The sequence below is a fragment of the Chlorocebus sabaeus genome, chromosome 8 (assembly GCF_047675955.1).
Source record: "Chlorocebus sabaeus isolate Y175 chromosome 8, mChlSab1.0.hap1, whole genome shotgun sequence".
Taxonomy (NCBI): Eukaryota; Metazoa; Chordata; class Mammalia; order Primates; family Cercopithecidae; genus Chlorocebus; species Chlorocebus sabaeus.
Genome location: NC_132911.1, coordinates 122,953,943 through 122,969,555, shown reverse-complemented (window position 1 = coordinate 122,969,555; position 15,613 = coordinate 122,953,943). Strand labels below are relative to the sequence as shown.

The 15,613-nt window shown below is 38.5% G+C and overlaps 1 protein-coding gene and 1 long non-coding RNA gene across 2 annotated transcripts in view; one reads left to right on the top strand and one right to left on the bottom strand.

The window, feature by feature from the left end:
* Window positions 1-1,151: 1,151 nt before the first annotated feature.
* LOC140712241 (uncharacterized) overlaps window positions 1,152-15,613 on the top strand; it is a 30,427-nt gene continuing 15,965 nt past the window's right edge. The window contains exon 1 of the long non-coding RNA XR_012093748.1: window positions 1,152-1,279. This is a non-coding gene — a long non-coding RNA (uncharacterized lncRNA). The remainder of the gene's footprint in view (window positions 1,280-15,613) is intronic.
* The window catches only part of MAL2 (mal, T cell differentiation protein 2), a 33,368-nt gene continuing 21,994 nt past the window's right edge, over window positions 4,240-15,613 (bottom strand). The window contains exons 3-4 of the mRNA XM_008001429.3: window positions 7,443-7,598; window positions 4,240-4,379 (exon numbers count right to left, since the gene is read on the bottom strand). Of these exons, the coding sequence (XP_007999620.1) occupies window positions 4,308-4,379; window positions 7,443-7,598 (228 nt within the window). The 3' untranslated portion in view covers window positions 4,240-4,307. The remainder of the gene's footprint in view (window positions 4,380-7,442; window positions 7,599-15,613) is intronic.

The following is a 15,613-nucleotide window of genomic DNA, read 5'->3' as shown; positions in this document are numbered from 1 at the left end:
ACTAATAGGTTGGTGCAAAAGGAATTGCAGCTTTTGCCATTACATTCAATAGCAAAAACCACAATTACTTTTGAACCAACCAAATACTTAAAATAGGTGGACACCAGTTCAGATATTCCACATGTATAAAGTATGTATGCTTAAAAATGGAGACAACTGTTAAAACCTGCTGTCTAAAATTAACAAAACGCAAACCTTACATTCTAGTGAAGAGGACAAATATAAATTAATGCTATATGCATATACACTATACAAAATATATCTTTCTGCCCCTGATGCAGGTTTGACTCTTATGAAAGGAGAAGTAAGAGCCTAAAAGCCTTAGGTAGGAAGAGCCTCAGACTGTGCTCATTCTGAGAAAGTCTCAACCAATTTAGCAGTGAGCTCCAGCACAAAGATTGCCCATAGAGGAGTCTCATACTAGCTAGAAACGATGAGTCCTTATACCAACACCATGTGCAGTCATTGCCTGTGGACTGCCCAGAACGAATGGCCTCAGCTCATTGGCTTGGACACTAAAGGAAGATATTTTGTATAGTGTATCTACACTATCCAAAAATGTAGAAAAGACAAATATAAATTAATGCTATATGCATATACACTATACAAAATATAAATGTAGAAAAGGAGAACAGGGAGTGCTCTTGTGAGATTCAAGATTAAATGTGGTTCTGAGGTAGGACCTCACTGTAAAGGTGATGACTAAGCAAAGATCCAAAGAGGGTGAGAAAGCCAGCTCAGTAGTAACTTGGGAAAAGAGTGCTCCAGAGAGAGGAACTAGGATTGTCCTTTTGCTAGGGGCACAGCCCAATAAAGGTGTAACTAACATCCTTTTTTATCACAAAGTTGGACATTCAAAACACTAAACATAACTAATTTATGCCGGAGGTTGCACATGTTTTTTGTGAAAAATCAGACCTTGGCAATGACCTTGAGCAGTAGGATATAAGTAACTTCCACAAGCTTAGTGTTCCAATAATAGAACACTAGGCATAAATGGGTTAAGCATCATTGCTATCCCCAAACTCTGGACCCCTGCCTGATGAATAAGCTGCCACCTAAGACACTGATTCACCAATTAAACTTGAGGCATGTTGTTAATGATAGAACCTTCATGATAATGATCCAGAATTCCAGATTCTGGAGTATTCAGAGGTGGAAATTCATAGTCCATGCTCAAGATCAAATGGCATCTCTCAGACTGGAAAATCCTTCTGAAGTCAGTTCCAGGCTTCCCTGGAAGCCTGGATAATTTGGGAAAAGGCTGAGTCAATGTAAGGTAATACAGCAGACCGAAGCCCCCATAGTTCATGCCAGAATTGACAAAGCGGAAAAACACTCAGGTAGTCAAGCACTCAGGGACCGTTCTAGATGCAAGTGGCCTAACCTCTTCTCCCTCATGCAAGTTTGGCTTAAATTCTTACAGCTAAAATCATGAGTCCTTTGTTATGACAAAAATGATATAAGATATGACATTTACCATAAATAGTTATGTTGCTGAACATTCTGCTAAAACTTCTTTGGGTGAAGAAAAGATCACATTTTTGGATATGGATGTAAAACCTGTGTTTTAGTCTCCAAGCCTTTAAAATGGGATGAGTATACACCCCATAGGGTTGTTATGATGAGGAGTAAATGAAGTAATATTTGACGAAATGCTTGAAACATATAAAACGTGGTATAAATGCTTTTTAAGTAAAACAGAATTCTCTCTTTTTAGCATGGATAGTTTATTTTATTTATTTATTTATTGGTGAGACAGGGTCTCACTCTGTTACCCAGGCTGGAGCCTCAATCTCCTGGGCTAAAGCCATCCTCCCACCTCAGTTTCCCAAGTAGCTGGGACGAGAGGCATGTGCCACCATGCACCCAGCTAATTTTTAAATTTTTTTGTAGAGATGAAGTCTCAGTATATTGCCCAGGTTGGTCCTGAATTCCTAGTTTCAAGGGATCCTCCGGCCTTGGCTTCCCAAAGTTTTGGGAATATAGACATAAGTCATCACACTCAGCAAAACAGAATTCTCATTTAAACTTCCTATGCAACGTTACTTCCAAAGACTTACCTCTTTCACCTTCATCAAAGAAAAAAGACAATTCCTGAGAGACTTTTACACAGAAATGTTTAAAACAACTTTTTATACATTATAAGTCTAGAAGCTGTCAAGTTTATATCAAACCTTTAACTGAATGTCAAAGTGAATGGTATAATAGATGACCACAAAGATTATCAAATGAATACTTTATTAGAGACATAACACGTATAAAATAAATTTCTTTTCATCAAGGAGTTACCAGATTTTAAAACCAACCAACACTTTCTCATTTTTACAGCTAAGATATGTTAAATTCTTAAACGCCATAATTTTTGTTCAACTCCTTTGTCACTCAAACTCACAAATCTAGAATGCAATTAATCTACAAATCTAAGTATTCACAGATGTGTCTTAGGCTTGGTTTGTAACAATCTAGAAGCAATCCATTTACAAAAATGCCACCAAAGCATTTTAAAGAAATCAATTTAATGCCACCAAACAGAAGACTGCTATACTGGGAAACAAAAAAAATCTCACAACTAAATTCTAGCAGACTAAACGATTCCAACTAGAATAGACTATATATCCATATGGCACATTTATGACTTTGTAATATGTAATTCATAACACAGGTTTAGGTGTGTGGTATGGAGCTGGGAAAACCAAGGAAGTAGGATATTACAGAAAATATGTGATGTAAGTACAAAGTCATATGCCTGATTTCCTCATGTCTTCTGTCTTGATATTTTTATCACAAACCAAGATCTAACAGGGTTCTTTCTAGATGATTATTAGATAGGTAATACTTGATCATTAAGCACTGATCATGCCACTCATTCACGGTTGTTCTATGTTCCATGAACTCTAATAGCCCAACTTATACATGGCACTCCAAGGGGATGCTTCAGCCAGAAAGTAAAGGGCTGAAAGAGTAGAGCAATACAAAAGCCCTAGTGTGGTGGGAACTGTGGCCTCACTCTAACTTGTTCTTCCATTCAAAACATTTTGGCACCTTTCCATGACCAGGATCTCTACAGGTAGGTTAAAATACTTTTCTGTGCTATTTAGCCAGAAATAGTTTTTGTGCTGGCTATGATTTTAAAACTGATTTTGTCTGTCACCAGTGCAAAAACAATATAGATGTCTGGGCTAATGCAAAAACAAGAATCTAAAACTTTATAGTCTATTCAAATTTAACTCAAAGTAATGCAAAATAATTAGAAGTAAAAACTTAATTCTTCTGAGAGCTCTATTTGGAAAAGCTTCACATATCCACACACAAATATGGGTATGTTCATGCACAGGGCAAAACAACTGTATACTGAAGCATAAACTCAAAGTAAGACATAAGTAGCTAGATACCAGTTCCAGTAGTGGTTAATGGTCTCTGGGGATCCCATTTTAAGCACTCTCAGATGAGGATCTTGCTCAGTTGTTAGACTATCATTAGTTTGATTAAGCGACTAAAGTTTACTTCATAAATTACTTTTGCCTACATCCAGGACTCTGCCTGAGATAGTCTGAGAAACCATACATTCCTCCAAAGGTAAGTATGTGACTATTAACACAAAGGCAATGTGATTATTGCATAATGAGGCTAAATATTATGTGGCTTGTCTATTAGGTTTATAGGTTTTCATGATCAGTTCAAGAAAATGCAGAACATATATAACTAAGGTTTTCACCAGTGGTCGACAAACTATGGCCCACAGGTTAAACCCAGCCTCCCCTTGTTTTTATAAATAAAGTTTTATTAGAACAATTCATTTCTGTATTGTGTACAGCTGCTTTCATGCTATAGTTGTGACAGACTGTATGGCCCATGAAGCATAAATATTTACCTTCTGGCCCATTTTTTAAAAAGTGTGCCAATTCCTGGTTTACACTAAATTATAGAGTTCAGTGCGAAGCCTATTTGAAATGTGTTTTTTTAGGGAGTTGTAGTTACCAATTAAAATTAAGATTCAGGTGACTCAGCAACCAAACAAAAGGGATACTAATTTTTTATGAATAATATATTTGTATTTTATGGACATAAAAGGAAACTTTCAGGAAGGGAAGGAGGGGAGAGATGTAAAATAAAAGGCCATTTCTTTAATATCATAATAAAATTAACATTCCATCCATGAAATAAACCAAAATTTGAGCTTTGATAGTCTCTTTCTCTACTAAACAAATTACTTTTGGAATGTTTTTGCATCTGGACAAAATGGTATCCAAATTGATCAGACATATAAAGTAGACAAACACACGACTGCCAGTTTCTAAGGAGTGTTACGGTCGCCATCTTCGTAAAGCCAGACCCAAACTGCAACCATAACAAGCTGTCGTCATAAAGGCAAAAATCTAAGAAAAAAGAAACAAAAATTCACATCAGATTTACAACACCGACTTAAAAGCAGTGTCCTCAAGAACAAACATATGAAGATTGACCAATCTACCTAAAAACACTTCAACACTTACAAAAATATTTTACATTGATTTATTTGATGATTTGTACAACTTGTTTATTCCCTCATACAATTACCCCCCACTTCCTTTAAACATTTTAGCCCCTAATAATTTTCTCATTTGTGGACGACTTTACATTGAACATTTGTTCACATTCTGGGCTCACTTATTAAGTGTTTGTTTGTGAATCCCCAGGCACTGTATTTAAAAATTCAGCATGAAGTTCTATTCACGTAGTGGCTTCACAGCCAAGGAAGCCAGCAACTATCAGAACCTGAGGATTCATCAAATAATTTCTGTGATGATGGAAGGTAACTTTAAAACTCAACTAAGACAAGTGGAAATGAATTGTCAGGTTGCCTTGCTCTTGTATGGGAGACAGTCCTCTGCACAAATCTACACTCTACTGTGAATTACTGTCCTGAGAATCTCTTTAGCACCAACTATGTGTATATCACTGCACTTCGTACATACAAACAGTAGATAGCATCCTCACCCTTTTGGGGCTTATGACCCGTAGAAAACTAAAAGACAAAGAAAAAGCAGTTTAGCACAGGGATTCTTAACTAGGAAACTAGCTCTGGGAAGGAATACTAGATTCACCTATAGACCATTTTCACAGTTTAATTACTATTCTGCTCTTCTTTCCACCCTTCTGCTAATTGTTTCTCTGATACATTTCTAATCTAGACATTGTTTTCTGAGTGAGAGCAATAGCGCTTGATATCTATTATTATGGAAAAGGAATTTTCCTATCTAATGTCCCAAATGGATGGCTGATACATTTTAGTTAGAATAAAACTCAAACTAGAGATTTACTTTGGAGTGAGCACATGGATAAAATGGGATGTAATGCTGAACTCGAAGCATGTAGAGGTTTACTGAGACAGCTTCACTTAGAAAGGGAAGGACAACAGGGACAAAGTCACAAAAGAGAAGCAGCCAGAAAAGAATTACATGATGGAGAACACAGAAAACTAGGCCCTTAGGACAAAGGTGAGAAATTAAGGACCTCAGACAACCATTAAGTATTTCAGCAGCTACTATTCTTGTGAAAGGTTCTAGGGTGACTATCAATAGATGTGGGGCTACTTTAATGATCCAAGATATGAGAATCTAGCCTGCACCATTAAAAAGAAGGGACTAGAAGTAAGAAACATATAAACGCAAATACAATGGGAATTGATGACTAATAGCAAGGAAAAAAGTCAAGTTTCTGAACTTTGCTTTGTAAAACTGTTAAAACCAAGGGTTTTCCAATGTGATTTTTGGATCACAAGGATCCTATGATCCTCAGGGATGATACGGTGGGTAGAGGCAGCTTTATGAAAAGAGAATGAAGATCATTCAAGGCCCTCTTCCTCCACTTCAACTACAGCACCTAAACTTTTATTCTAGATTTATTGGGGTTTTAGGTAAGAATTCATTAAATGAAACTTTTATTTCTTTTATAAGCAAGTGTTAAAGTCACTAATCTACACTATAAACCTTTCAAAGCTAAAACCATGACTCCTTTTTGTTGTAATCCCACCTTCAGCCTAATTCTTTGCAGGCATTCAATAAATTTTGACAAATCCTACCAGAGACTTGGGAAACTTATAATAGGTCTTGAAACCATTTGTCTTTTACCCCTCAAAACTCAAACTCTAGATATGTATTGTCTAACATGATAGCCACTAGGCACATGTGATTAAATTTATTAAAATTAAATAACACTAAAAATTCAGTTCCTTAGTCATACTAGTTATCTTTCTCACTCTTTCTCTCCCCCCACCAGACAGAGTCTCGGTCTGTCACTCAGACTGAAGTACAGTGGTGTGTGTGTGTGGTCTCTGCTCACTGCAACCTCCACCTCCTGGGCTCCGAGCTCCTGGGTAGGTAGCACTACAGGCACAAGCCACCAGGCCTGGCCAATTCTTTATTCTGGTTTGTTTTTTGTTTTTCCTTTTTCAGAGACAGGGTTTTGCTATGTTGACCAGGCTGGTCTCAAACTCCTGGCCTCAAGCAGTCCTCCCACCTCAGCCTACCGATGTGCTGGGATTATAGGCATGAGCTATGGCTCCTCAGCCTAGTTAATTTTCAATTGCTCAACAGCCACATGAGGCTAGTGGTCACCATTTATTCCTGTCACTGTAGAAAGTTCTACTAGACAGTGCTGCTCCAGACAGATTTCAATGACTATATGAGTACTAGGTTATTTATAGGCTACCTGGGGAACATAATAAAACATTAGGGTCACTAATTTGCCATATACTTATATTAAATATCACAATATTTCAGAAAATAATTTGGACTTCTGACATCTTAAAAATGATCTCTAACAACAAAAAATATATTATTTCTTCAAATTATCTATATAAAATGACAAATTAACTCCAGTATATGAATTAGATGATTTAAAAAATTTAATAAATACCCCAAGGAATGTATTTCATCTGCCTATCATCTACTACAATGACTGGCTATTTGCCTTACTCACCTGCACTTTCCTTAATGGCAGGAACTGTAACTTATTCACCCTGTCCTCAACACCCAGCAAAATTACTTGATAAATGGTAGGCCCACAGTAACTATTCATTGCATAAAAATAAACTGCAAGCAGCTATCGAATACTAAAGAACAAAACTGGGAGATCTCCTTTACCATCTCTGAAAGTTATCAGAAGCAAAAAACACAATTCTTTTTGCAAAGTAGACATTGCTGTACAAAGTCAAGCAGTTCTACTGGTTCGCTATGATCTTACATGAACATCAACCTCTTTGTGCTACAGTTTAATCACCCACAACACTGGGGGTGATCATGGCACTTTGCTTACAGGGTTATTGTACAGATAAATAGCTATTATATATTTAATGCTAATGGCTAGCATTAAAGAAAACGAATGTTGCCTGAGGAGTTTCTTGGAGGCCTTGACAGTAGAGCGGAAGTGCTGGTGAATGGTACTCATTGAATACTTACTGTGGCTGCTACGTTTATGTTATACTGGTTATCACTCAGGAGCGGCTGCAGGGTCATGGTTGTATTGCAGTGCAAATCATGCAGGGATGTGGCTGCTGCTTCCAATAAAAAGGCTCCAAAATAGAAGACAAATACTGTAAAATGGTAGGCAAAATCCTAAAAGAGGAGAGAGAAGACATCTGCAATTAAAAAAAAAATAAGATATTTTTCTGTTCCTTATTTTAAATGATGACGTTTAGGTTTAGCAAGATCAAAACATTTAATTAAACAATCTTAACTATATTCACTGTTTATCTTAGCTGCTTTAGAAATGTCAGGCTATTAGAATCCAAGTGGAAATCAACCAACCCATCTTAATTGGCACATTGGTAAACCTTTCCACATACTGAATTTTATAATATATAATTTTAATTTGGATTAAGATGCCATAGAGATCAATGTTAATTAGGATAATATAAAAAAGCCATAACATATGCTGTCTTTAAAATTCAAGTAAAATAGTATTTAAATAACATCTTTTTATTATGGTTATTATATGTATTCATACACATTACATAATTTTATTTTTGAGCAGTTATTTTTATCATTAGAGATTTTCCACTGAAAGATACAGAAGACTAATAATAGAATTCAATAACACATATTCATATATTTCATTAAAAACTACTAACACGTACTTTGACCAAAAGTATAAGAACTCGTTTATTAGGTTTCTTTGTATGTTGCTGACATTCATATGAAGCATAATACTATTACAGTTCATATTGTCTTACCTGAATTAATATACTATCAACACATCACTGTTTGTTTTTAATAGCTCCCACATATCAGGTACCTTACATGCATTGTTACTCATCCTTATAACCACCATTTATTGTCTCCATTTTACAAAGAATTTCTTTCTTTTCAGTTAAATGACTGTTTAAAGCCACACAAATATTAACTTTGGGAGGAAGAAAAACATGTAGTGTGTCTAGTCCCAAAGTCCCGTTTCTTTAGTTTTCAGAAAAAATTTTAATTGACCAAAATACATATTTATCATGTACACGATGTTCTGAAATATTTATACATTGTGGGATGGCTAAATTGAGTGTGTGTGTATGTATATATATATAAATAACCTCCTATAATTATCTTTTTTGTGGGGAGAACATTTGAAATCTTTTTTAAGCATTTTTCAAGAATATAATAATACACTGTTATTAACTATAGTCACCACGCTATGTAACAGATCTCTTGAACTCATTTCTCCTAACTGAAATTTTGTATTCTTTGACCAACATTTCCCCAGTCTCCCATTACCCCATACCCTGGTAATCACCATTCTATTCTCTACTTCTGTGAATTCAACTTTTTAAGATTTCACATATAAGTGGATCATGTGGTATTGGTCTTTCTGTGCTTGACTTATTTCACATAACATAATGTTCATCTATATTGCAAATGACAGGATTTCAGCCTTTTTAAAGGCTGAATTAGTATTGTGAATATATACTGTATTTTCTTCATTGCTCTGTGACCCTTAGGTTGATTCCATATCTTGGCTGTAATGAATATGAGAATGCAGATATCTCACTGATTTCATTTCCTTTGGATATATACCCAGGTGTGGGATTGCTTGATCATATGGTAGTTCTATTTTTAACTTTTTGAGGAACTTCCACAATGTTCTCTATAATGACTGTACTAATTTACATTCCTACCAACAGTGTGTAAGGGTTCCGTTTGAAGTCTTTTCTATCAAACCTATATTGATTTCTATTACTGTTATAGCAATATTACAAAGGAGAGCATTGCACTGCCTTTGTAAATGGACATACAGCAAATGATACTGTTCATAGAAATTGTTCTCACATCTGGCCGGGCATGGTGGCTCACACCTGTAATCCCAGCACTCTGGGAGGCTGAGGCGGGCGGATCATGAGGTCAGGAGATAGAGACCATCCTGGCTAACACGGTGAAACCGTGTCTCTACTAAAATATACAAAAAATTAGATGGGCCTGGTGGCAGGCACCTGTAGTCCCAGCTACTCGGGAGGCTGAGGCAGGGCAATGGTGTAAACCTGGGAGGCGGAGCTTGCAGTGAGCCGAGATTGCACCACTGCACTCCAGCCTGGGCAACAGAGCAAGACTCTGTCTTAAAAAAAAAAAATAGGCCCAAGATGGCCGAATAGGAAGAGCTCCAGCCTCCAGCTGTGAGTGACACAGAAGACGGGTGATTTCTGCATTTTCAACTGAGGTACCGGGTTCCTCTCACTGGGGAGTGCCGGACAATCAGTGCTGGTCAGCTGGTGCAGCCTGACCAGCCAGAGGTGAAGCAGGGCAAGGCATCGCCTCACCTGGGAAGCACAAGGGGGAAGGGAATCCCTTTTCCTAGCCAAGGGAAACTGAGACACAACACCTGGAAAAGTGGGTAACTCCCACCCTAATACTGTGCTTTACCAAGGGTCTTAGCAAACAGCACACCAGGAGATTATATACCACACCTGGCCCGGAGGGTCCCCTGCCCACGGAGCCTCCCTCATTGCTAGCACAGCAGTATGAGATCTAACTGCAAGGCGGCAGCAGCGAGGCTGGGGGAGGGGTGCCAGCATTGCTGAGGCTTAAGTGGGTAAACAAAGCCACCAGGAAGCTGGGTGGAGCCCACCGCAGCTCAAGGAGGTCGGCCTGCCTCTGTAGACTCCTCCTCTGGGACAGGGCATAGCTAAACAAAAAGCAACAAAAACCTCTGCAGATGTAAATGCCCCTGTCTGATAGCTTTGAAGACAGCAGTAGATCTCCCAGCATGAAGGCTGAGATCTGAGAATGGACAGACTGCCTGCTGATCAAGTGAGTCCCTGACCTGTGAGTAGCCTAACTGGGAGACATCCCCCCACTAGGTGCAGACTGACACCTCACACGGCGGGGTACACCCCTGAGATGAAGCTTCCAGAGCAAGAATCAGACAGCAACACTCGCTGCTCAGCAATATTCTATCTTCTGCAGCCTCTGCTGCTGATACCAAGGCAAACAGGGTCTGGAGTGGACCTCGAGCAAACTCCAACCGACCTACAGCTGAGAGTCCTGACTGTTAGAAGGAAAACTAACAAACAGAAAGGACACCCACACCAAAACCCCATCAGTACGTCACCATCATCAAAGATCAAAGGCAGATAAAACCACAAAGATGGGGAGAAAGCAGTGCAGAAAAGCTGGAAATTCAAAAAAATCAGAGCGCATCTCCCCCTCCAAAGGAACGCAGCTCATCGCCAGCAATGGAACAAAGCTGGATGGAGAATGACTTTGACAAGTTGAGAGAAGAAGGCTTCAGTCCATCAAACTTCTCAGAGCTAAAGGAGGAACTATGTAACCAGCACAAAGAAACTAAAAACCTTGAAAAAAGAATGGATGAATGGATAATCAATGCAGAGAAGACCTTAAAAGAACTGACAGAGATGAAAACCATAACATGAGAACTACGTGACTGAAGCACAAGCTTCAGTAACCAACTCGATCAACTGGAAGAAAGATTATCAGTGACTGAAGATCAAATGAATGAAATGAAGCGAGAAGACAAGTGTGGAGAAAAGAGTAAAAAAAGTAAAAAGAAATGAACAAAGCCTCCAAGAAGTATAGGATTATGTGAAAAGACCAAATCTACGTCTGATTGGTGTGCATTAAAGTGAGGGGGAAAATGGAACCAAGTTGGAAAACACTCTGCAGGATATCATCCAGGAGAACTTCTCCAACCTAGTAAGGCAGGCCAACATTCAAATTCAGGAAATACAGAGAATGCCACAAAGATACTCCTCGAGAAGAGCAACTCCAAGACACATAATTGTCAGATTCACCAAAGTTGAAATGAAGGAAAAAATGTTAAGGGCAGCCAGAGAGAAAGGTCGGGTTACACACAAAGGGAAGCCCATCAGACTAACAGCAGATCTCTCGGCAGAAACTCTCCAAGCCAGAAGAGAGTGGGGGCCAATATTCAACATTCTTAAAGAAAAGAATTATCAACCCAGAATTTCATATCCAGCCAAACTAAGTTTCATAAGTGAAGGAGAAATAAAATCCTTTACGGACAAGCAAATGCTTAGAGATTTTGTCACCACCAGGCCTGCCTTACAAGAGACCCTGAAGGAAGCACTAAACATGGAAAGGAACAACAAGTACCAGCCATTGCAAAAACATGTCAAAATGTAAAGTCCATTGATGCTAGGAAGAAACTGCATCAACTAGCGAGCAAAATAACCAGCTAATATCATAATGATAGGATCAAGTTCACACATAACAATATTAACCTTAAATGTAAATGGACTAAATGCTTCAATTAAAAGACAAAGACTGGCAAATTGGATAAAGAGTCAAGACCCATCAGTTTGCTGTATTCAGGAGACCCATCTCACATGTAGAGACACACATAGGCTCAAATAAAGGGATGGAGGAAGATCTACCAAGCAAATGGAAAACAAAAAAAAGCAGGGGTTGCAATCCTAGTCTGATAAAACAGACTTTAAACCATCAAAGATCAAAAGAGACAAAGGCGGCCATTACATAATGGTAAACGGATCAATTCAACAGGAAGAGCTAACTATCCTAAATATATATGCACCCAACACAGGAGCACCCAGATTCATAAAGTAAGTCCTTAGAGACTTACAAAGAGACTTAGACTCCCATACAATAATAATGGGAGACTTTAACACCCTACTGTCAACATTAGACAGATCAACAAGACAAAGTTAACAAGGATATCCAGGAATTGAACTCAACTCTGTACCAAGCAGACCTAATAGACCTCTACAGAACTCTCCACCCCAAATCAACAGAGTACACATTCTTCTCAGCACATCACACTTACCCAAAGTTGACCACATAGTTGGAAGTAAAGCACTCCTCAGCAAATGTACAAGAACAGAAATTATAACAAACTGTCTCTCAGACCACAGTGCAATCAAACTAGAACTCAGGACTAAGAAACTCAATCAAAACCGCTCAACTACATGGAAACTGAACAACCTCCTCCTGAATGACTACTGGGTACATAACGAAATGAAGGCAGAGATAAAGATGTTCTTTGAAACCAATGAGAACAAAGATACAACATACTAGAATCTCTGGGACACACTTAAAGCAGTGTGTAGAGGGAAATTTATAGCACTAAATGCCCACAAGAGAAAGCAGGAAAGATCTAAAATTGACACTCTAACATCACAATTAAAAGAACTAGAGCAGCAAGAGCAAACACATTCAAAAGCTAGCAGAAGGCAAGAAATAACTAAGATCAGAGCAGAACTGAAGGAGATAGTGACACAAAAAACCCTCCAAAAAATCAATGAATCCAGGAGCTGGTTTTTTGAAAAGATCAACAAAATTGATAGACTGCTATCAAGACTAATAAAGAAGAAAACAGAGAAGATACAAATAGACGCAATAAAAAATGATAAGGCCGGGTGCGGTGGCTCAAGCCTGTAATCCCAGCACTTTGGGAGGCCGAGACGGGCGGATCACGAGGTCAGGAGATCGAGACCATCCTGGCTAACCTGGTGAAACCCCGTCTCTACTAAAAAAAATACAAAAATCTAGCCGGGCGAGGTGGCGGGCGCCTGTAGTCCCAGCTACTGGGGAGGCTGAGGCAGGAGAATGGCGTAAACCCGGGAGGCGGAGCTTGCAGTGAGCTGAGATCTGGCCACTGCACTCCAGCCTAGGCGACAGAGTGAGACTCCGTCTCAAAAAAAAAAAAAAAAAAAGATAAAGGGGATATCACCACCGACCCCACAGAAATACAAACTACCATCAGAGAATACTATAAACACCTCTACGCAAATAAAACTAGAAAACTTAGAAGAAATGGATAATTTCCTGGACACTTACACTCTCCCAAGACTAAACCAGGAAGAAGTTGAATCCCTGAATAGACCAATAGCAGGCTCTGAAATTGAGGCAATAATAGCCTACCAACCAAAAAAAGTCCAGGACCAGACGGATTCAGAGCCGAATTCTACCAGAGGTACAAAGAGGAGTTGGTACCATTCCTTCTGAAACTATTCCAATCAATAGAAAAAGAGGGAATCCTCCCTAACTCATTTTATGAGGCCAACATCATCCTGATACCAAAGCCTGAGAGAGATACAACAAAAAAAAAGAGAAATTTAGACCAATATCCCTGATGCACATAGATGCAAAAATCCTCAATAAAAAATACTGGCAAACTGAATCCAGCAGCACATCAAAAAGCTTATCCACCATGATCAAGTGGGCTTCATCCCTGGGATGCAAGGCTGGTTCAACATATGCAAATCAATAAACGTAATCCAGTATATAACAGAACCAAAGACAAAAACCACATGATTATCTCAATAGATGCAGAAAAGGCCTTTCACAAAATTCAACAGCCCTTCATGCTAAAAACTCTCAATAAATTTGGTATTGATGGAACATATCTCAAAATAATAAGAGCTATTTATGACAAATTCACAGCCAATATCATACTGAATGGGCAAAAACTGAAAGCATTCCCTTTGAAAACTGGCACAAGACAGGGATGCCCTCTCTCACCACTCCTATTCAACATAGTGCTGGAAGTTCTGGCTAGGGTAGTCAGGCAAGAGAAAGAAATAAAGGATATTCAATTAGGAAAAGAAGAAGTCAAATTGTCCCTGTTTGCAGATGACATCATTTTATATTTAGAAAACCCCATCTTCTCAGCCCAAAATCTCCTTAAGCTGATAAGCAACTTCAGCAAAGTCTCAGGATACAAAATGAATTTGCAAAAATCACAAGCATTCTTATACACCATTAGCAGACAGACAGAGCCAAATCATGAATGAACTCCCATTCACAATAGCTTCAAAGAGAATAAAATACCTAGGAATCCAACTTACAAGGAATGTAAAGGACCTCTTCAAGGAGAAATACAAATCACTGCTCAGTGAAATAAAAGAGGACACAAACAAATGGAAGAACATACCATGCTCATGGATGGGAAGAATCAATATTGTGAAAATGGCCATACTGCCCAAGGTAATTTATAGATTCAATGCCATCCCCATTAAGCTACCAATGACTTTCTTCACAGAATTGGAAAAAACTGCTTTAAAGTTCATATGGAACCAAAAAGAGCCCACATTGCCAAGACAATCCTAAGCCAAAAGAACAAAGCTGGAGGCATCACACTACCTGACTTCAAACTACACTACAAGGCTACAGTAACCAAAACAGAGATACAGACCAATGGAACAGAACAGAGCCCTCAGAATTAATACCACACATCTACAGCCATCTGATCTTTGACAAATCTGACTAAAACAAGAAATGGGGAAAGGATTCCCTATTTAATAAATGGTACTGGGAAAATTGGCTAGCCATAAGTAGAAAGCTGAAACTGGATCCTTTCCTTACCCCTTATATGAAAATTAATTCAAGATGGATTAGAGACTTAAATGTTAGACCTAAAACCATAAAAACCCTAGAAGAAAACCTAGGTAATACCATTCAGGACATAGGCATGGGCAAGGGCTTCATGTCTAAAACACCAAAAGCAATGGCAACAAAAGCCTAAATTGACAAATGGGATCTAATTAAACTAAAGAGCTTCTGCACAGCAAAAGAAACTACCATCAGAGTGAACAGGCAACCTACAGAATGGGAGAAATTTTTTGCAATCTACTCATCTGACAAAGGGCTAATATCCAGAACCTATAAAGAACTCAATCAAATTTACAAGGGAAAAACAACCCCATCAAAACGTGGGCAAAGGATATGAACAGACACTTCGCAAAAGAAGACATTCATACAGCCAACAGACACATGAAAAAATGCTCATCATCACTCGCCATCAGAGAAATGCAAATCAAAATCACAGTGAGATACAATCTCACACCAGTTAGAATGGCAATCATTAAAAAAATCAGGAAACAACAGGTGCTGGAGAGGATGTGGAGATATAGGAACACTTTTACACTGTTGGTGGGACTGTAAACAAGTTCAACCATTGTGGACAACAGTGTGGCGATTCCTCAAGGATCTAAAACTAGAAATACCATTTGACCCAGCTATCCCATTACTGGGCATATACCCAAAGGATTATAAATCATGCTGCTATAAAGACATGCACATGTATGTTTATTGCAGCACTATTCACAATAGCCAAGACTTGGAACCAACCCAAATGTTCATCAATGATAGACTGG